We start from the raw sequence: 20,367 nt of genomic DNA, 5'->3' as shown, positions 1-20,367 counted from the left end.
GAGTGGTTTAGCGCTGCGTTTAAATCTGCGCTTTATCGCTTTCTGATTGCAGTGGTGGCCATGGGTCAGCCCCAGGATTCGCTCGAGCCAAGAAACGATTAGCAGGTTCAAAGTCAGATGTTGCTGGTGTTAAAAATGCGCATATACATCTGTAAATGAAACCGGTGCTGTAATCAACACTCTGCCTCCTGTTTTCTATGGAACAAGCTGAAAAAGAAGTAAAAGAGATTTTTAACTTTCCCGTTTAGACCGTTCTATCACTCATTTTTGTTTCCAGAGACCTTTATCAGGAGTGATTTGTTTGTTCAAGTGACTTAAATACTTTCCTATGTTAACCCTTCCCGCCCTGCGTTCCGAACACGTGTGTGTGGCTGTGCTGTTTTTAATGTTAAGGTGATCTTTTTTGCCCCCCCACCCCCCGGGCTTGTGTTTGCCACACGGCAGCTCTTATTTGTGTATAGCCCGTGTGTGCAATTTGTGAGGGACAGCACTCTGGGCTTTATGTGTTTATTTGGGTTTGGTGTATGGTCATTCTCTGCTGGACGGTTGCAGAGTCTGTTTGCTGTGAGTTGTGCCATCATCTCAGATCTGTAAGCAGTGACAGAACAATCAGGTCCTAAAGGGAGGGTGCATGTGGGACAGGTTGGAAGAGGAGGATGGATGTGGCATCAGTTGAAGGAGCAAGCCTTCTCTTTTGCAAATGGTTTCTTTTAGCAAACTCTTACCCTGTTAAAGCAACACATTTTGGTGGCATTACGTTTATCGTTAAAACTGCAAGAGCGGTAGGAAATCAGCACCGCCATCGCATGGGGACTGCAGGCTCGGGCATGACTGGTGGCCCAGAGGGAATAAGGTATTGTCTGGACTGTCCCATGGGTGGGGAAGGGAAGAGTGCGAGTGGCTCCCTGGGACAAGACGAAGGAGGAGGAACAGCATCCTAGGCTGCAAGACCCCCTTTGGTGGGGAGCCAGGAAGGCCTGTCCTGCCTCGGGCATATCTGCAATCACAGTTTTGTTTGTTAATGTGATCCACTGGACGGGTGTCGGTCTGCACTGATTACTGACTGCAGGGCTCAATGCTGCCAGGGAAACAAAAAGACTGTAAAGAAAGTGGATTTTTTTTTTTGTTAAACAAGACACCAGACCCACTCGCTGGCCCCCGAGGGTTCAAATACCAGCTCTGTGTAGTTTGCTTCCGAGTAGTAATGTTTTTCTTTGCATGTTCCTCTTGAGGAGATCTGGAAAAGAAACTGCCTTTCAGTTGGTCCATTGTGCACCAGACTATCACTATTCTTTCTGCCACTTTACATCACCTTGTGTATCAAATTTAACCGCCACCATTTAGATTCAGAGCGTGTGCACCTCTCTGTTGAGAAGTACTCACCCGCAGTGAGGAGCTCGCGGGTGTTCTGTCCCCTCTAGCAGGTGCGTTAATAGGGGACCATCGTTCAGGGGGCGGGAGAAGGACTCTGACAGTGGTATTTGCAGTCCTGTGGTAACGTGGCTGAATTTGGGTCAGGGTGGAAGAAGGTTGTTATTCTCTATTTGTTTATTTGTGACATCTGCCTTCCAAGCCTCCTCGCTTTGAATCCTACAATATTACTGTATTTTAACGAGAAGTTTGTGTTTACAGCTTTGACACAGGTCCAAGGCATAGCAGTGGTGCAGTGCGTATCGTTTTATCTTCTTCTCCTTACTTCCAGGAATGAGTTGTGATTGCACAGGTCCTAGGCAGGAGCATTCATTGGGGTTATTGGCCTGCTCGTGTGCTGTGAACTCTGCTTGAATTTATTGCTTAATTTAAATTTACCATTTATTTCAGACAGTCTCTGTTGACATTATGTGTGTTTTGAAGAGGTTACACATTCACTGGAGAGACAAACGTTCCCTCCACAGTGTGAGATTAAACTTTAATAGCAGAATATACAAATTTTAAAGAGTGGAATAAACTTAATCCTTCCCTCCTTTTGCAAAGAAATTCCAAATGTTGCAGTGTTGAATTCTCCTTTTCTTTCTTTCTTTCTTTTTTTTTTTTAAATGCAAAAACCCTGCATATTCGTTCACAGTGTGGGCTGCATCCTAAAACAAATTCTGTCTTCAGTTATCTTATGTGGACACAGGCCTCCTTCCATGAAAACAGTGTCTTGGTGACTAGTGCAACAGAAGTTTGAAGTAAAACAATCATCGTGACAATTGTAATAATATTTTTCTGTATTACTTTGGAGTCTGATGGCAGCTCAGTGGTGCTGATGAAGCAAATTAACTGCCAATGGTTGCCAGGTTGATCTGAGCATCTTTGGTACTAACTTATATGATTTTGTTGTAATTTGCTTATTTATTTGAGCCGTCCATTTCATGGAAACTTTGCTGTAGCAAAAAGCCATGCCTGAGCCTTTGTGCAACAGATGGGCAGAGCTTTGGCCCCGGGTCCTTGATTTTTAGACCTGGGGGAAAGGTCCTAAAAAGTACAAAACTTTCACTTGTTTTATCAAACTGGTCCTCACAAAGTGCTGACACTAGTGTCTAGCAGGAAGGCAGATGAGACAGTTTAGAAACATACCATAGACGTGAGTATCAGCATTTATTTTGTTTCTAATTTGTATTGATAGGCATTGTAATTGGGAGGTGAATCATTTATCAAACCATTTGGTAGTTTCAATTTTAATAGGATTTTGAGTTAGCAAACAAGTAAGGCAATTTCAAATTAGAGAATTCTTCAGCTGGGTCCTCTGGTTTTGCTCTGCTGGTATTTTTTATGGTAAACACGTATGGTAATAAAAGTGTTCCTAAGAAATCACTCAGATGTCATAGAATATTTAAGCAATCCAATTACTTAATGAGATTTAAATTCCAGTTCTAAATTCCCTGATGAGTTAAATTATTTTGTCGTTAGGCATCTTTTTGCTGTTTTTGTAAAGGTCAGGCTTGCGTAAAGGTAACTCCATATACTGCGTTTGTATAAACTGTTTCAACAGGTTTCTAATACCAGGAATTTTGGGAGGCTTCTTTGAAAACAACTTCTGTCAGCAGTCAGATGGCATCGTCTTCTCTACAGATCTGCGCGCTGCTGCTGGCTTTAGCAGGGTTCACCATGTTACTTGTTACTACCATATCCAACAGATGGAAAGTTTCGGACACAGTGTCAATGCTGGCTCCTGCAGACGGGATTTCGGAAGGTCTTTGGATGGACTGTGCAGTGGCTCCTTTCGGATTAATACAGTGCAAAAAATTTCTTTACATGATGAGCTCAGAGAGTAAGTGTACACGGCGTATGTACATAAAATCCAGGGATGAAGTTTTATTCCTTCTTTCTGGACAGCATGTTAGTGCAGTTGGATGGGGGCTGGTCTGGGCAGGATTTGTGGTGTAGAACTTGCAGGCCAGTTAAAGGGCTCCAGTGAAACCCATATGCTTCACCCTGCAATTGAGCTCAGTCACTGCTGTGGCTCTTTTGCCATCTGTGTTGTGTCGACATAGAGGAAGGGGTGATATACAGTGAATTTAAGTTTTCTTCTTGTGGAAGAAATGGCATCCTTACGCTCAGCCTAATTCTTAACTACAAGCAGATCATAGGTCAGTGAGCACTGGTGCTTGTTTGTGCCTTGGTGTGAGACAGGACTTCTTAGATACTCCAGAACTTGTTTGAGACTTTGTGCTAAATCTGTGTATTTGTTATGGAATTTCTCAGAGGTGGCCAGCTTAAATTAAAATACACCTGTGTGACTGATACTTTTGTGTTTTCTGAGGTAGACCATACTAGCAGGGAGGTTCATCTGCAGATAGAAAAAGAAGAATCATCTTTGGACTGTCCTGGATTTTTTAAATCTCTTTCTGTAAACACCTTTTATGGTAAAGGACTAGGAAGGACTGACATTGAAGTTCTTTCCTCAGAAAACTGAGTGTAGGAGCAGTAAAGCATATAGCCTTTGAAAGCTGTTTTTTTGTTAAGCTTTCTGTCTTAAACAGAAGTTTGTGTTCATTTACAACTTTCAGGATTTTAAAGGATTTTAAAAGCGCTACTTATTGCGTCAGAGACAATGTCAGCTTTTCATTCCATTCTGGTGCCCATTCTGCTCCCCTCTAATTCTACTTCCACAATGTAGAGACCAGGATGCCTAAGTGTTGTTTAGAAACTTAGATATGATTTCTGGAAATCGAGGGTGATGAGAATGGGGCCATTAATCCTTCCATTCTCTTACATGTCACGGATGCTTACGATGGTGTGGCAGCTCTGCCTTCATCACTGCAATGGAGACAAGCAGAGCTGATGTGGGACAGTCTCCTTCGTTTTTTCTAAATGCAGTTTCATTACACCCAACATGGAAAGAAAAGACACACCAGGAACCCTTCAGTTCCTGTAGCAGTGGCCTCCCAGGGGTTCTCTTCCCTCCCTTCCTGTAGAACCTATAATTGGAAGAGAGGACCCCTGGGCTCAGGGGATCATCTTGAGCTGTTCAAAGAACTGCGTGGCCCCTAAAATCAGCATGGGGTTCATCATGCCAACCGACAGGCACGTCATGTGGCTGGCGGCAGAGTAATTGCTGTCTGTCACAGGGTTGTTTCTCTCCTTACAGTGCTCAGTCAGCATTCCTGGATCTTGAAACAAGTCTACAGAAGTGAGCAAAAAAGGTACAGCTCACATTGATCAAACATTTACGCTGTCAATATTTCATTATGTTTTTCCCAACTGAAAAATCAGTATTGGCTGATCTGATTCTAAAAAATACTATTTCTGCCTGTAAACCATCTCCCAACCACATTGTGCGCAAATACACGTTGTTTTGAGAACAATGGAGGGGTTGGGAGCTATGTATCTCCTTGGGACTGTATTGCTATGGTCACGTATGGTCACATCTTGGCACATCTATGTTTGCATTTTTCTTCCGCCAGGAGTACACTTTTGTAATGGATTGTCCAATTATTCCCATTTACTGCCCTTGGCTTCCATTGCGGAGTGGTCTTGGAGTGCTCGATTATTCTCCTCATGACTGGAGCAAAGCAGGGAACTGTGCTCCAGAAACACACTCCCAGCCCTTGATGGAGATCAGTTCACCTGACTGGGTTAGAGCAAGGCTGAAGGAGAACTCCCAAGTCATGGCTGGTGTTGGTGTGAAGCTTTCAGCAGCAGCTCTTTTACACTGCTAATGCAGGGCCTCCTGCAGAGCAGCATTTGCTGTTATGTCCATCGCTTGCCAGACCATAGGTTATGAAATTTAGTGAAGAATAGCCCTGTGTTCTTCAACACTACTGGAGAGTGATTTCCTGAAGAGCTCACACATTCCAGGTCTGCAGTTCAGTCCCTTCCGTTTATATGTGTGCTTTGTGACTGCCTGTTGAGAGAGCTTCCTTAATTAGGAAGAGATACTTGTTTAAAAATTAAACTCTTAATTTTTGTTTTATCCTTGGCAGCAGTGTAAAATCTGGGGACAGTTGATTCGAGGTCCCAACTAAACTCCACTATGAAAGTGCTGTCAGCAGAAGCGATCGCTGAGGTCACCAGGATAGCAGCGGTGTATGAATAAATGAATTTGACACTCTTTGAAGGGCTTTAAATGGGATGCAGATGCTCCAGTATACTGGTATAGTGCGTTCATTTTACTGTGCCATCGTCTTTCAAATAGCAGTGACTGAGCAGAGGAGGGAATTCTGTAAAAGTCACCCGAGAAGATCAATGCTTACCACACGCCGCGTAGTTTCTTTAAAAGATGGCAAGTACAGAGCTGCGCAGGATCACACTGGCTGTGTTGCCAAACACACTCTTACTTAAGTCAGTGGCAAAGATCCTCTTGGCTACCAAGGGAGCAAAAATGTTGCAGTGGCACTGTAGGATCCTTCTGCAGCTGAGCCTACGGGATGAGCTCAGAGTGACCAGTGGATTTGGAAAAAAACCCCAGTTGTGACTCTCTCAACGGCTGATCCTTCTGGTAGCCTTTGTGTATTTATGCCACGAATCTCTTACCATGTTGCATCATAGCAGGATTATTTTATGAAGAAACTCTGACTCAATTTCCTGGAGATAAGAGCAGATTATCACCGCAAGAAATGGTTAACCCTGCTCGGATACACAAGCAGTTTAAGGTATTAACGTTAGTGGGTGATGTGGATCCAGTCTGTGATTTTGTCTAGTCAAGAGCAGAAGTAACCCAAGTTTAATGTCTACTTTGCCTAGAATAGATTTTTTTTTTAAAATACTGAGATATTCTGACAAACAGATGCAATCACCTGATATGTATTACTTTTCACGTAGCTGTTTTCCTTCATAACGTTATTGTTTTTGAGGTAGGTCTGTCACACTGCCTCGTTCATTCCCTTATATTTCATTTCCATGAAACACTATTACAATTGTATTCCAGTGCAAGTGGGAGTATTTTTGAGGCTGAATGTGCTTAACTCTAGGTCGATAGACTGTAAAATATTAATGGAAACCACTTATCCACAGACACAAGCTTCCTGAAGGAAGCTAGCAGTATGGTTGCTATGGATTACATATGACCATAACTCCAAAAAATGTGCTAAATTTTCCAGCAACACAGTAAAGTTCCTGTTCTCAAGCTTTTTTGTGCTTGAGTCATCCAGAAAATAACACAGTAAAGCTTTTTGATGTGAGATCAATAATAAAATTACAAACAGTTTTAATCTTGTGTAAACCCTAGTTGACTTCAGAGGAGAGACAGAAATAAAATATAATAAAAAATTATTGCTCTTGCAACATGGTTTGTAGAAATACTGACTGGGCTTTCTAGGCTGAGACTAAGAATAGGCTCACTTTCTCACTTCTCATTAGAGGAAGAATTAATATTGTCATTTAAAAAAAAAAGTTAATATCTTTATCATAAGCTACTCCCACTTCTTATTGTCATGAACTGTAAGCCTTATCTCTGGGGTTGAGCAAAGAGCAAAGGTAGCCTCATTTTGGAGTGAAACCCAGAGATAAAACCGCAAGGAGGCTTCTGAAAGGCTTCACTTGATTGTAATCTAATTATAGGGATATTTAACTGTTACTACTCACAAGCATGACTGCTGCGCTGGAAATAGTTGGTTTGCTTTTGTGCTTGGGTGGGTGGGCAATTATTGGAGCTACTTTGCCGAATAATTACTGGAAAGTCTCCACTTTACATGGTTCTGTGATCACAACGTCTACGTTGTTTGAGAACCTGTGGAGGAGCTGTGTAGAAGACAGCACTGGAGTATCCAGCTGCAGAGAGTTTGACTCCATGCTTGCGCTGCCTGGTATGTGACTTTGTGCAGTCTTGTTTATATTGCTTAAAAATTTGTTGGCTTTGGTTTTGGTAGTCGGGTAGTACTGGAGAGTAACTGGCCAAGAAGGACTTTGTGGCTTGAAGTAATAAAAATCTCTTGAGCAGAAGAATGTGTCCAGCACATTAGGAAAGGCTATAAAATGCGGTAAATGAAGTCGCTTGATCAAGCCTTTATTTTAATAGGCATTTTAAATACCTGCTATCTCTTTTCTAGCATCTTGTGGGAGGAATTAGCGGGAGCCATTCTTTACCACATCTTATGACAGTTCCGTGTTTATTGGGAACTATCGTAGAGGCTTTCTTCTGCAGTGCTTGATAGTTAATGTACTCTAGCTGCAGTCTTCATATATTAGGTAAGAAATACTGTTTATAGCTAAGAAGTGGTAGTGGCTTTTGCATGCTGAGACTGAAAATCTTAGATAATGCAAGAAATGCAATGACTGTATGTTATACACATCATAACATAAGTTATACAACGAGTATATGTCATAAATTAATATACTTGCCAAGACTCGTTAGCTAGTGTCTTGTGGGATGTTGTTCTAAACGCCAGGAAATTTAGATCTGCTGGTTACCCTGCATCAGTTTTCAGCAGAATTGCGGATCCTCCTCAAAGGCTTAGCTAAGGCAATCTACTGTGGATAGTAAACATGTTTATAGACAATAAAGTTTTTGTTAATCTTGAATAATTCAGTATGTACATACTCATCCCAGAATGAAAATGCCTTCCTACTTTGTTGAATCTACACTGGGAGGTGGCTAACCTAAACAGGTAGGAGGATTCTCCTAGTCTGAAGAATGTGTGAAATAGGATTAGTGGGACCCGGGGATGAAATTCACTTTCTCTCTCAGACTGGAATGAACTGATGTTGTTGACCAGCTCTGACACTAGTGTAGCAATTCTCTGAAACTGTCTGTGTCCAGTAGTTAGAGAATAATCTGTTCTTTTAATCTTTCAGGTTTAACTAACAATTGTTTTTAAAATGCATGTGTATTAAGAGGAACTTAATCCTGTTTGAACTTCTTAGACCCAGCAACAGCAGGATCATGTCTATCAGACACTGTCCTCTGTAGAGTGTTTATGTGAGTGTGCATTTGGTTCATGGGTTTGGAAACCTTCAAGGGTTGGTTCGGAACTTACTGCCACTGGCTCCAGGCAGCATCTTGTCACTGAAGTATTTACGTGGGCTGTTGCCTCTCAGAGTGTCACAGAGCTTGCATGTGTGCAGATGTGGGCAATGGGGCCACATCTGGTCAACATCTTGGAGCCGCTGAGAAAAAAGTGGGTTTTAAAGAAAGTGTGTGTGTGTGTGTGTGTGTCACAGAAAGGAGCGTCCTGAGTAGATGTGCTAAGACAAAAGAGAAAGGCAGGCAGGCAACAGCAAGGCTCCTGGAGAATTGCAGATAGTAACATGGAGTCAGCAGGAGCGAAAAAACCGGGGCCAGACAGAATGTAAATTAATAGGCCAGTCTCTGAAAGTGAATTTGTGAGGATAAAATATGATCTGTTGAAGAGAAGATCAGTTTTGCTGTTGAGAAGATGGCAGTATATTTGAGGGGTATAGGCAGGGGAAGGGAAAAGCAGCTTGCAGAATTGTAGAGAAAAAAACAGTTTTAGAAAAAAAAAACAATTAGAAGACAATGAATTGTAGAAAAAAGTTAAGAGGCCACTTGAGCAAACCAGGAGAGAGAAAGGAAGTGTAGTTGGGAGCGACAAGGGCTGAGCAAGCAGTGAGACCTCAAAAAATGCCTGTAGCACTTGCTATGCATGTAGCTACTTGGCTCATGATACGAGCCAAGGCAGACTAAAAATGGTTGTGGCCAGTTTAGGTGTGTTTCAAATGGCTGTTTAGAGACTTAGCTGAAAGTCCTGCAGCAGAAGATGCCGGGGATTGGGGTGGGGGGCAGGGGGAAGACAAACCAGAAGTGTGTTTGCTACCTCTCATCAGAAGGACCACAAAGATTTCCCATGAAGGTTTCCTTACTGGCAGCTGGGCTGTGTGGTACACCTCTGGTTTTTGTTTTCTGCACAGGAAATATCTCACTTGGTTCTTCTAAACAGATTTAAAGCTTTTGAATTCAGCAGGCCGTTAGCCCAAATCACAAGTGTTTGAAGGGAGGATCTTTTTAAAAGCAATATTGGTAAGACTGAGACCATGACTGACAGTGTCCGTCTAGCCACAATTACATCAAACATTTGTCAGAAAGCAATCAATTAGCTGCCAAATGCTTTTAAAACTCTTTTTCTTTGTTGTTGCTGTTTTTCTTCTTTTTAAGGTTCCATAGGTGTTCCTTCCAGTGACAGGATTTTGGAATGATTTCTTAGAATTAGCGTCGATTGATAAAATGAAATGACTTTGTATCTTGTTCCATAAGCTCATTTTTAAGATTAAAGACCACAAAACCTTGAGCTTTGTGGGCTGTGAAGTGAGCTCCTCAATTAAGGCTGTTACCGTATTGTGGAACAAGGAGGATATGATATGAAATCTCCGCTGTTAAAATAATATAGCCATTGGCTTGCAAACAGTTAGCCTGAGGGTATGTCTGCATGTCCTGGAAAGATATGGTAGTCCCATCATATACTGCAGGAGTCCCTGAAATGCGAGTGGTTGGATCCCTGGTATGGGTAATGCCTGCTGCCATGGTGTAAGATCCCCAACTAGAAAGCAGAGTCGGAGTTGAGTGGTTGTTCTACCAGCACCGTCTGCAAGCAAAACCTGTTAATGTAAAAGCTGTACTTTGAGGAGTCTTTTCACTTTATTACTGTGTGTATTCCCCCCACCCCCCAATTTAAAATCAGTGCTTAACAAAACATTAATTCCTCCAACAATGTTATCCCTTAATTCTGTGTGTTTATCTCACGAGTGCTTGTTACTGTCTTTGTTAACTCCCAAGCTTGCAGGGACAATACTCTTCAGCCACCTAAATCTATACTGCCGAGTCTGAGTGTGAGTCTGTCACTTCACCTTCTGTTTCCATGCCTGGTTTTTGGTTGTCTGGAGAGCTATGGGCTCGCTCCACCACAGAGCTAGAGAGCAGGTTACCATAGAGGACATGGAGGTGATCAGGGAGCTGGCGCTTAACTGCTAGCATCAGCGATGCAAGGTCCAGTTCAGACCCATTTGATGTGTAGTTAGAATCACAGAATCATTTAGGTTGGAAAAGACCTTGAAGATCATCAAGACCAACAAAGTTATCAGCCAAGCCCTGCCGAACTGGTAACACTTGACATTTTTATCTCTTAACAAAGGTGCCGAAGTGCTATTTGACCTGGAGCCCGCCAAATCCAGGGTGCCGTTTTAAATGACCCCAGAGTCCTGGTCTGACCTTCCTTCTTAGGCTGATTAATAATGAGGCCCCAGGTTTTATGCAATCAATACCTAAACGTCAAGAACAGGAGCTTAAGCGATGCAGAATCATCAACACAACAAATTCCCTCAGGAGCCCACACCAGCTGTAACCTCTCTGCAGCAGAATGTCTTGGGGAGGAGAGGAGTGCTGCAGCTCTTGGATCCACTCGGCTCCTGTTCATTACCCGACTCAGAGTTTAAAGTGCACTGCTAACTTGAGCAGTTTCTTTCCCACCTCTCCCTGGAAGTAGCAAAGTTGGCACATTTTTCCACTGCCTCTGCAGTGCCAGAGCCCTGCACACCGTGGCTGGGACCTGGAGTTCAGAGGTGTCCTGTGCACTCAGCTGTATGGGTGTAAGAAAGTCACCAGCACTCGTGAGCAGATTGGTTTCTGCTCCTGTAAATGACCATACGCACCGCTACACGTATTCACAGGACTTAAAGATGTAGGCTGTGAAGGGCTCGCTATCGTCTTTCAGGGTTTACTAAAGCCCTGAGAGGATTTACTGAGCTCCCACAGCCTAAGAGTTGTTCACCTCTGAAATCTGATGGACTGGAAGGCTAAACGCTCTAGGGTTTGGCTGCTTCTCTGGACCGAATAACAAAGTTGGAAAAGATCCACCCATTACTGCTCCCGTTAATCTTGTCGCTCCCTCTAATCGCTTTTATTTTTTCAACACAAGGTTAATTTAATTTCTGTATCGATCCTGATTTGTTTTCTCTTTTCCTGTCTTAGCTCATATTCAGGCATGCCGTGCCTTGATGATTACTTCCATCCTTTTGGGGTTCATAGGAACAGTGCTGTCGCTGCTGGGTTTGAAGTGCACAAACGTCGGGTTGAGCGATGAAGATGTAAAAATGAAGTTTGCTGTCACGGGAGGATTTCTCTTTATTTTAGGAGGTAATACTGAGGCTGAAATGAGAATGCTATCAATCCTTTGTATTGCTTTCACAGCCGGACTAAATGAAATGAACGCTTGCTCTTGGTTTAGAGCTGTTACAGCCATTAAAGGAATCATTCACCTGCTGTTTAAACTTTTTTCTGGTAGGTCTCTGCTCCATGGTGGCTGTTTCTTGGTATGCTGTGATGGTTACTGCTCAGTTCTTTGACTCATTGTACGCTGGAACCAAGTAAGTTAACAGAGCTGTCATACCAACCTCCATCGTGTGTTACAGACAGCGGCACTAACCTCAGCTGCTCCAGGGTTTCACAGCTTGGATGGATCCCGTTATCCAGTCCTAGAGAAGGAAAAAAGTGTCTTCAGGGAACCCTCTCACCGCAGAGGTGTTGGTGGGGAGGGAGGAGAGTTCTAGACTGGAAGATTTAGTGGGGAGTACAAATCCTGCATCTGAGGGGTTTCTGTGCTGTGTTTACATTTTCTTGTGGACTCAATTAAGTGCACGTCTCAATGCTATGAAGAAGAAAAGTTAAATGTCTTTATTTTCTTTGGCACTTAGACCAAAAGAGGTACAAAATTCTAGCTATGGCTAGAATACAACACCTCAGATGTAAAAAGAAAATGAAAAAACACACAGAAACCGGCTTTAACTGCATACAAGTGACCTGCGGATAGCTGAGAAACCTTGTTGCAGTGTGCTGTCTTGTCTTAAAGAAGTAAAACAAGTATTTTTCACTGTATATTAACAGCTCGACATCTATTTGCCTTATAAATTAAAATGAGGCCACGTTTGTGGGACTATCATCAGCTCAAACAGTCACGCACAAACAAGTTTCAGGATATAAAAGCCCTTATTCTTTTCTCATATAAAAGCAACAATCTTCAAGACCAGATGCCTGCTTATGGCACCTTATCTATGTCAATAGATTTAGCAATGAGGAACAAGGGTGGAGGTGACCGGGCCTCTCCTTCAGAGAGGGGGAAAAAGGGAGCGGGAAACCTAATGTATTGCGTGTGGAACATGAGAGAGCGGGTTTGGGGAAAAGGGGGTATATTTATAATTTGCCAGAACCTCTACTGAGTATATAATTTTTAGACCAGTAAACTGTAAATCTTCAGTCGCCAGGATCACATTTGAAGTGTTTTGTAGGTTTTCTCCCGCAAGTCAGTTTGGGGAAGTCAGAGGTGAAGTGCTTTGTTACGAATCAAAGTACTTTGAGCAATTGCTTTGCATGTTTGTCAGTTTTCCTTCTGTTTTCAAACAAGCACTTAAAAAGAAATTGCACTTGTTAATACTTGTTGTTGTTTTATACCCCCTTGAGAGAATTATATGAAGGGTAATAAATACGTTGGAGGACCGAAACAACAGTTGATAAGGATTTTCAGTTAGTGGGATAGTTAGTGAGTTTCATAGTTATCTGGTAGAGCTTTGGGGCTTCCACATCAATGCGCGTTAATCAGTTACCAGCTTGTTTGCCTTCAGTAGCTGAAGAAATCTGGTTTTTAATAGCTAAACTTCATGTTTCAGCCTCCTGATTCACTAAGCAGTTCTTAGTGAATTAACTTTGATCATTAGTAAAGCCATACATGTCCTGAGGAAGTTTGTGCTCCTTGGACTCTGTGAGATGGGTTTAAATTCGATTGCAGGCCGGTATTGATATTCACTCGAGACTGGCAAATCTGTTTTTGCAGCATGCATTTTTTTGGCCTGACTTCAGCAAATTGGTACAGTTAACCTCTACTAATTCTTAGAGGAATTTCTCACGCCGCTGAGAAGGCAGCCTGAGGTCTCCTGCAGATCCCTCCTGCATGCTTTCCTTTGGTGTGATGTCGGCAGCACTCCTGTCTAAGGCACCAGCGAGCAGAGATGATTGCAGGTGCTGGGCAACATCGATCAATCCTGAGTATTCCTCCAGCAACTTGCCCTGCTGCTTTTTTGAGATAATGAGCGTCTCCTTGTTCCGTGTTCGGAAAGCGCCTAAGACAGCGGAGACCTTGTGGCTCCAGTGTGTGATGAGCAGTGAACCTGGGGAAACCTCTGAAACCTTCCTGTTAGCAGTTAGTTCTGTGGTCAGAAACTTCAACACTTTTTTTCTACAAGTGGAAAGAAAACACACATATCTGGTTTCAGTGCCCCTTCTATGCCATCCATGACACTTCTTTTGCCCTTGTATGAGGTATCTCAGAGCACAGAGGTATCTATCTCAGTGGTGCAGCTGTATTGGGGATATAGTCTTTGACTGAATATAAAAAGTTGTTTTCCTCCTTTTGCGAAACTCCTGCCAGGCTTTCCCGGGCTCAGTTGTGTCTCAACTGGGACACATTAAGTATCAGTGAATGTCTTGGGCTGGACTGGGGGGTTCCTGAAAGGTGTAGTTTTGTACAGTAAAATGGGGAGCTATGCTTTTTCAAACCAGGACTATTCATAAATGTACTTCAGCCGTGTAACTACAGAATATGCTTTAGGATACCTAAGTTTGAAAACTAGCCCTATACAAATAGTTGATTTAGCATCATGTCCGTAGAAAACTGACTTCTCTGGTTAGTCTTTTCTAAGGACACAGATGGTAAGGTCCGAAGCACTCCGTTTCACAAAATGACTTCAGCAGCACAGCCAATACAAGGGCAAAGTAAGTGTTGTGGACTGCGTGGAAAGTATATTGTTTTCACTTATTATCAACGAGTCATTAAATATACACAAGTATTTATTGCTACGTGTCTTTACGCTGCTTAGTACTTTCTGTACTGTTACTAATTTGGCAGAGCACTTAAATATGTAAGAGTTTTCCTGAACAGACACAAGGCTCTTCTCCTCTGTTACCTGCTGAAGGTCCTTTCAGTTAGCTGATTTCTACGCAGATTAGAATTTGTTTGCAGTTTGTGGACCTCGTGGCTCAGTCTAAAGAAATGACTTTGTGATGATCCTGTTATGTGCAGTTCCCATAACATCTTTCGTGTTCCAGGTATGAACTAGGAGACGCTCTGTACTTAGGCTGGGCTGGCTCTGTTCTTTGTATGCTTGGTGGGATCTTACTGACCTGTTCATGCAAAGGGAAGAAAAAGCAGGATTACAGGTAATCTTGTGTTTGTCATATGAAATAGTAACTGTGTGTTACATAACATCTTATATCTGTATACTATCCTGTTTCTCTCAGCCCTGCTATAAATCAGTAGCCATATAAATTACAATCAGGAAATTGTACCTATTAATTCAGTGTTACAGCATGTCACGGACTTGCGATGGCAGGAGGTGCTGTACCCGACAGTCGTAACTCCCAGAGAGTGTCCCCGTTGATTCTTTGCCATCAGCGGTCGCCTGTAACTAGTATTTGGTAATTCTGGGTCCTGCTGCTGTTCTACGATCTACAAGATAAAGATGTGCAGTGAAAGAGCAAACTGCCTATTGCCAAAAGAAAAGGAAATCGAAGAATGTAGTGTATTGTGATCAACTTTCTCTGCTATACTCACTACTATCGAAATACTGATTATTGCAGAATTAATTTGCAGAAATTGTCGTGGCATTTCCTTCCCAGAGCGTATCCAGCTGACCATTAGGCACACAGTATTTTTTCCTGTTCCTTATGGAAATGTCTCATTATGCATCAAATCAGGAACATTGAGTTCCTGATACTCACCTGGAGTATTTTTTTTAATCTTGAATTATGCACACGTACAGAAGGTCCCTTTCTGAAGGAGAGGGATGTCAGGAATAGCAGAGGTCCACGTCTACCCAGAAGAAGCCAAAAATCTTGGAGGCTGCACTGGCTAAGCTCGAGAGATGACAGCATGGAAGGGAGGAGCATGCTCACTGCTGATGTGTTTAATCTTAGGATCTAAGTTATGTCAAACCACATAATAAGTGATAATGTTCCTCTGACTCTCCGTTGCCTACTCTGAAGCCATCGAAGTTTTATAGTAATATTTCATCAGCTACACTGGGCTTTAGCTCTCACCGTACTTGGATACAAACTACCAAATACCCTGAAATATCTTGAAAATTGGGTAATGATGAATGAGATAGAAGTTCAACATGACAAATGACAGCTGAGAGGGTTGGCTGAAGATGCTTCTCTTTAATTTTTTTTACATAATTTTGATTCTTTTATTAAAAACTTCAGCTTGTGCAAAGGCGTTAGGGTCTAGGTTCTCTTCTGCTTTAGGGACTTCACTAACATGCCTCAAGAAGAGCACCCGAGAGTTAGGAATCCAGAGCGTGTTTCTGGTTACAACAGAGAGAGCCGTGCTGCCTGTCACTGAGCCCAGCTCTTTCCCCTGAGCCTGCAGGCTGAGGAGAACCATAGGCCTCTAATTTCAGCACCTCTGTGAAGTGGGTTGGATACAGCCCTAAATGAGTAACTTCCTGAGTAGCTGAAACTGTGGATGTGCGTGTAATACTTACTGGGTATTTTTTTTTATCTTTTTCTTTGTCTTAATTTACAATATCAACAGATACGCATATTCAGCAGGCCAGGCAACTCGTCAGAAGCACATTTACTCCAGAAACTCTGAGACAATCCAAACCAACAGGGAGTACGTCTAAACTTACCTCTTCCATCGCTTGTAACGGTAGTAGGTTATGAACTGAAATAAAGACGTGAACGACTCCCCGGGTTCCGGTTCCAAGTCACAATCTTTCATCTTAATTCGGAGCAGTACAAGGAGGAGGTATGGTTTGCTATGTACATGGGAATGGTTTTCAGAGGTAAATGGGTTTCTACAGAAGACTCAGTGATGTGAGATCCTGCAGCAGGAAGGTTTTCTGCACGCCGAGCTGCCTGGTAAAATTTAACCACAGAGCACAGCGTATCCTGACAATCCAGAGCAACTGTTTCTATTTCAGCTGACTCCAGAATGCGGAACTGATATGCTGTAGCTGCCTGCAAGATCATACGCCTCACAGTTAGAACTGTCTTGTGTTTTCATTAATGTTTAGCTTCCTACTTGTGTTTAGTAGCTTTATCTGTTGTCAGGAAATAAACTTTTATGCCAGGGACTGACTGAAACAGATTTTTTCAAGAGTGGTTTCATGACCATTAACATGCAGTCTACATACCGTGGGTTGAAGACTCATGTTATACTGAGATTTGTATCATGTATGATAGTCAAGATAGTCACCTCCAAACCTGCAGAGATGTGCAACAGATTTCCTGTTGGTTGTAGTGCAGATACCAAAGACAAATGATACAGAATGAACCAACACAGCTGGAAGTGGAGCAAGCATCTGGTGTAACAACTGAGAAGATGATAGCCCCGTTTTAAAATTTTTATTTCTCTGTTTTCAGCTTTTAAAATAATCCTATTTTAACTCTGAGCAATCTTTACCTTTGGCAATTTCTCCTCCATCCCAGTAGTCTAATTCCCACACTTCCCCAGTGCCTTTATTCTCCGTCATTGTTCCACCATTAGGATTTCTGGCTTGAACTGCTCCTCTGCTGGCAGCATATGTTTGCCTTGTGTAGGAACTCGGATGATGACGAGCTCATCATTGTTATTGGTGTTTTGAACAACATGGGATTTGTCACTGCAGGTTCACAGGTCTCATCACTTGTCCCTTTGAAGTTACAAACGTTAATACAGTTCAACAAAATACCTTGGTGTATCTCTCTACTTTTAATGGCTTGCGATAAACGTAATCTGATTCAGGAGCTTTGCCCAGCATCCCTGATATCCCGATAGATAATCTCACAGGGCAGCTTGCAAGCAGTCTTAGCAGAGGTGATTTAGCCTCGTTGCTTGCATGCAGACAGAGCTAATGTAAACTGACACATGGAGGCACGAGTCAGGTGCTGATAGGTGTGGTTAGGCTTAGCGAGCAAAGCTGAAAGGAGTTAAGATTACTTTTAGATTGCCAGTGTCATCTTCTTCCCTCCACCATCAACTATTGTTTATAAAACCATTCCTTTGGTGGTTTGGAGAATCATTTCAAAAGCTGAAGAGGCCCTTAACTGGCATGGTGGGAGATGAACTCCTTACCATCATCCCCGTATTCTGTCCTCTGGATTTTCAGGGAATTTGGTGATGGTATTTGGTCTACGGAAAACACAAACCTTGGGCAGGGACTAAGAAGTTCCAGTGCTGGTTTCCCACCAAAGGTTGTGTCAGCTTACGAACATGAATTCTGATCCAGCAGATGAGATAGAAATTCAGAACTTCCTTGGTCTGGCATCAGACCTAGTGACATCACTGGGAAGTTTAATTAAAAACCGAGAGTAAAATCCCTGTGTAATAACTCATTTGTTTATTCAACGCATTGTTATATTCAGTGTCATTCTGGGGAAAATAAATGCCGATGGTACCATGCCTTCCTCTGGTTCTTCACAGCCCTTCCACCATTTTCTGTTTGTCCCTGCTTACCTGCCCTTGCCCACGCACCTTCAACAGTCAGTGAGTAATGAACCATCAACTCAGGTTGGGGGTAAAGGCATTTTATATACATGAAGTGGGATGTTTTCTTGGTTTTTTTTTTTTAATCTGTAGCAAGCCACTTCACTCTCCTTCAAACATCTTCACACATTGCTATTTTTAAGTCCTTTGCTCAGCAGATCAGACTGCTTTGGTATCTGCAGATCTCCTTCGTATCTCTGCAGCTGAGACCAAAATCCTGCATTGGGTTCTGCTACTGGTCTGGCAGCCTTCACCATCTAGGGAAAAGGACAGACAGTGGAGAAGCAAGGGTGAGGATTGTGCAAAGGGAGATTTTCCTCTTAGACTTTGGAGAAGAAACTTCGTGGTTTTAAATTGGCTACGGAATAATGAACAGATATTTTGGTGAGCTGCCCTCACTCGGTGCTTGCTAAGGCCTCCTGGCATGCGGTCTCTGTTACAGAACAGATTCATGAGCAAGACAGGAAAAGGAGCTGTAGAATTTGCTGGAGATGTGAATGTCTCTCACAAAGCGTGGGGACACTGCTTGTGTTTGAGACAGCGTGAAACTCGGTTGCGTATCTGCATGCTCCTGTCCAGTGCTGAGCAAAGCAGGTACTGAATGAGGGACCCTAGAGATGCACTTGGCAGATGGGTGAGGACTACAAGACCATGCAGCACGAGTCGCAAGTGTTGGCCGGGTGTCCTAATGCAGTGGCGATGCTGGGTCTCGTGGCTATCCCCAGCTATCTAGCAGGCCTGGCAGATGACGTTTCTCTGCTGTCACAAGAGCAACTCCTGCAAAACAACCTTTGAGCACTTCCCTCGTTTTCTTTATGCCACTGTCTTTAACTTCCCGTACCATGACTAAGCAAACGAGAGGGAAAATGTTCCCCAAACCAACCACCTTTGCTACCAGTGCTTAAAGCCTGTTTGCATTTGTAATTGTATTTATCCCAGCAGCCTCACAGGGAAAGCTTGTTTGTCCTCACTGGGGGTGAAATAACTTATTCACATGTTGAGTATCTGTGTAACCACTAATAAACAGGTGAGAGCACTAAAATAATTCTATGAGAAATCATCGTTACTCACAATAAGCATTGCGTCTCTTACCCAAAAGCTGTCCAGACCTAACCCTGGGCATGAGTACAATACCTCGAAGGCCTCCTGGAGGGGCAGCTTGCGGTGTCTCATCAGGTAAGCTGTGCAAATGGCAGCGGATCGGCTGCGGCCATTTTTACAGTAAACCAAGCACTTCCCACCGCTCCTCACGGCTGCTTCTATAGCGTCACTGCACTGTTCGAAGTACTGGTAGAGGTCTTCGGCAGGGTCATCGAACACAGGGATGCGCATGCCCTGGACCTGCTGGAGGCCCGGGAATGGCTGCTGCCTGGTGACATTAACGCAGAAGGTGACTCCCTCTTGCGTGAGCAGCTCCTCGTCGCAGGCTGCCTTGGCGTTGCTGATGAGCAGCGAGGCAGTGACCTTGCAGAGCTGGAGCATCAGCAGCCAAGGCCGCAGCGTCACCACCACCACCCCCCTGCTGCAGAACTCTCAGATCGCCTCCTCCGTGTGGCATTCGAGCTGCAGCACAGCCCTGCTGCGTGGGGACGCGGGGGGACCAGGGTGCGGGTTGCTTCCCCAGCAATGCTCTGCGGCTCCGCAGCCAGCTGGGCTATATTTATCCCCTCTACAATCTCGGGCGTAGAGGCTTCAGGCAGGTCCTAGTGCCGGCTGGAGCCGGAGCATTTAAACCGCTAAAGCCACTTTCAGAGCACGCAGATGATTTGTAAAACACTTGGATTTGGGCAGTCCTATCCCTAGAGCAGCTTACAAGGAGCTAACCCCCACCTTCCTCACAAGGAGGGTGCTGCCGGAGTTGGCACTGACGTAATTTTGCTGCAGTGAGATGCTGTTCGTCTGAGCACCTCCAGTGATCACAAGCCAGTTCATCCCGTTGCCTCTCACCTACCACAAAAGCGTCTTTTGAGTTCCCAGAAAATGATTTACCAGGCTGGCTAGATAGGGCAGCGCTAATCTTTCTGGACTTCAGTATCATTGCTGGTGTGATGCCAGGGCAGAGAGCATCTTATGCAGGAGCGTGTGGACACGCATTTGAGCTGTGACAGCCGGGCAAGGATGGGGCCGAGGGCCCGGCCGCGGAATGCCGTATCAGCCAGCGCTGGGCGGGTGCTGCAGGGCTGGACGTGGGTACCAGCTGCTTCGTGGAAGACTGAGCACGTGGCTGAGCTTCTTGCCCTCTTTTCTTTCTGGCCATGACGCACAAGGGAGCCTGTGACCGATAAACTTGGACTATCACAGCAGCAGGTCATGGACTAATAGGACCGGGTGAAACACAGCGCCATGAGGGATGAGGATATATGTTGCTTGGCCCAACCTGCCACACTGCTGCCAACCCTGGTGTCAGTGACAGCCTGCCAGGGAGATGCTGGCTCTGGGGCCAAGGGAGACTGTTCCCTCACAGCGTCCGTGGCTG

General features: G+C 43.8%; 2 protein-coding genes across 2 annotated transcripts; one reads left to right on the top strand and one right to left on the bottom strand.

The window, feature by feature from the left end:
• Positions 1–3,033: 3,033 nt before the first annotated feature.
• Positions 3,034–16,047, top strand: LOC104488359 (claudin-15-like). The gene is made up of 5 exons (XM_010138498.1): positions 3,034–3,253; positions 11,345–11,509; positions 11,658–11,739; positions 14,471–14,581; positions 15,957–16,047. Exons 1-5 carry the CDS (start codon positions 3,034–3,036, stop codon positions 16,045–16,047), a joined length of 669 nt encoding a protein of 222 aa, XP_010136800.1.
• A 1,966-nt stretch (positions 16,048–18,013) lies between these two features.
• DUSP28 (dual specificity phosphatase 28) lies at positions 18,014–19,373 on the bottom strand. Its single transcript, XM_010138497.1, has 2 exons — positions 19,026–19,373; positions 18,014–18,148 (listed from the first exon to the last, which is right to left on the bottom strand). The coding sequence occupies exons 1-2, from the start codon at positions 19,371–19,373 to the stop codon at positions 18,014–18,016; spliced, it is 483 nt and encodes a 160-aa protein (XP_010136799.1).
• Positions 19,374–20,367: the final 994 nt, after the last annotated feature.

The sequence above is a fragment of the Buceros rhinoceros genome, unplaced genomic scaffold (assembly GCF_000710305.1).
Source record: "Buceros rhinoceros silvestris isolate BGI_N320 unplaced genomic scaffold, ASM71030v1 scaffold18426, whole genome shotgun sequence".
Taxonomy (NCBI): Eukaryota; Metazoa; Chordata; class Aves; order Bucerotiformes; family Bucerotidae; genus Buceros; species Buceros rhinoceros.
The sequence above is the reverse complement of the archived record's forward strand: the minus strand, read 5'-3'. Positions and strand labels throughout refer to the sequence as shown.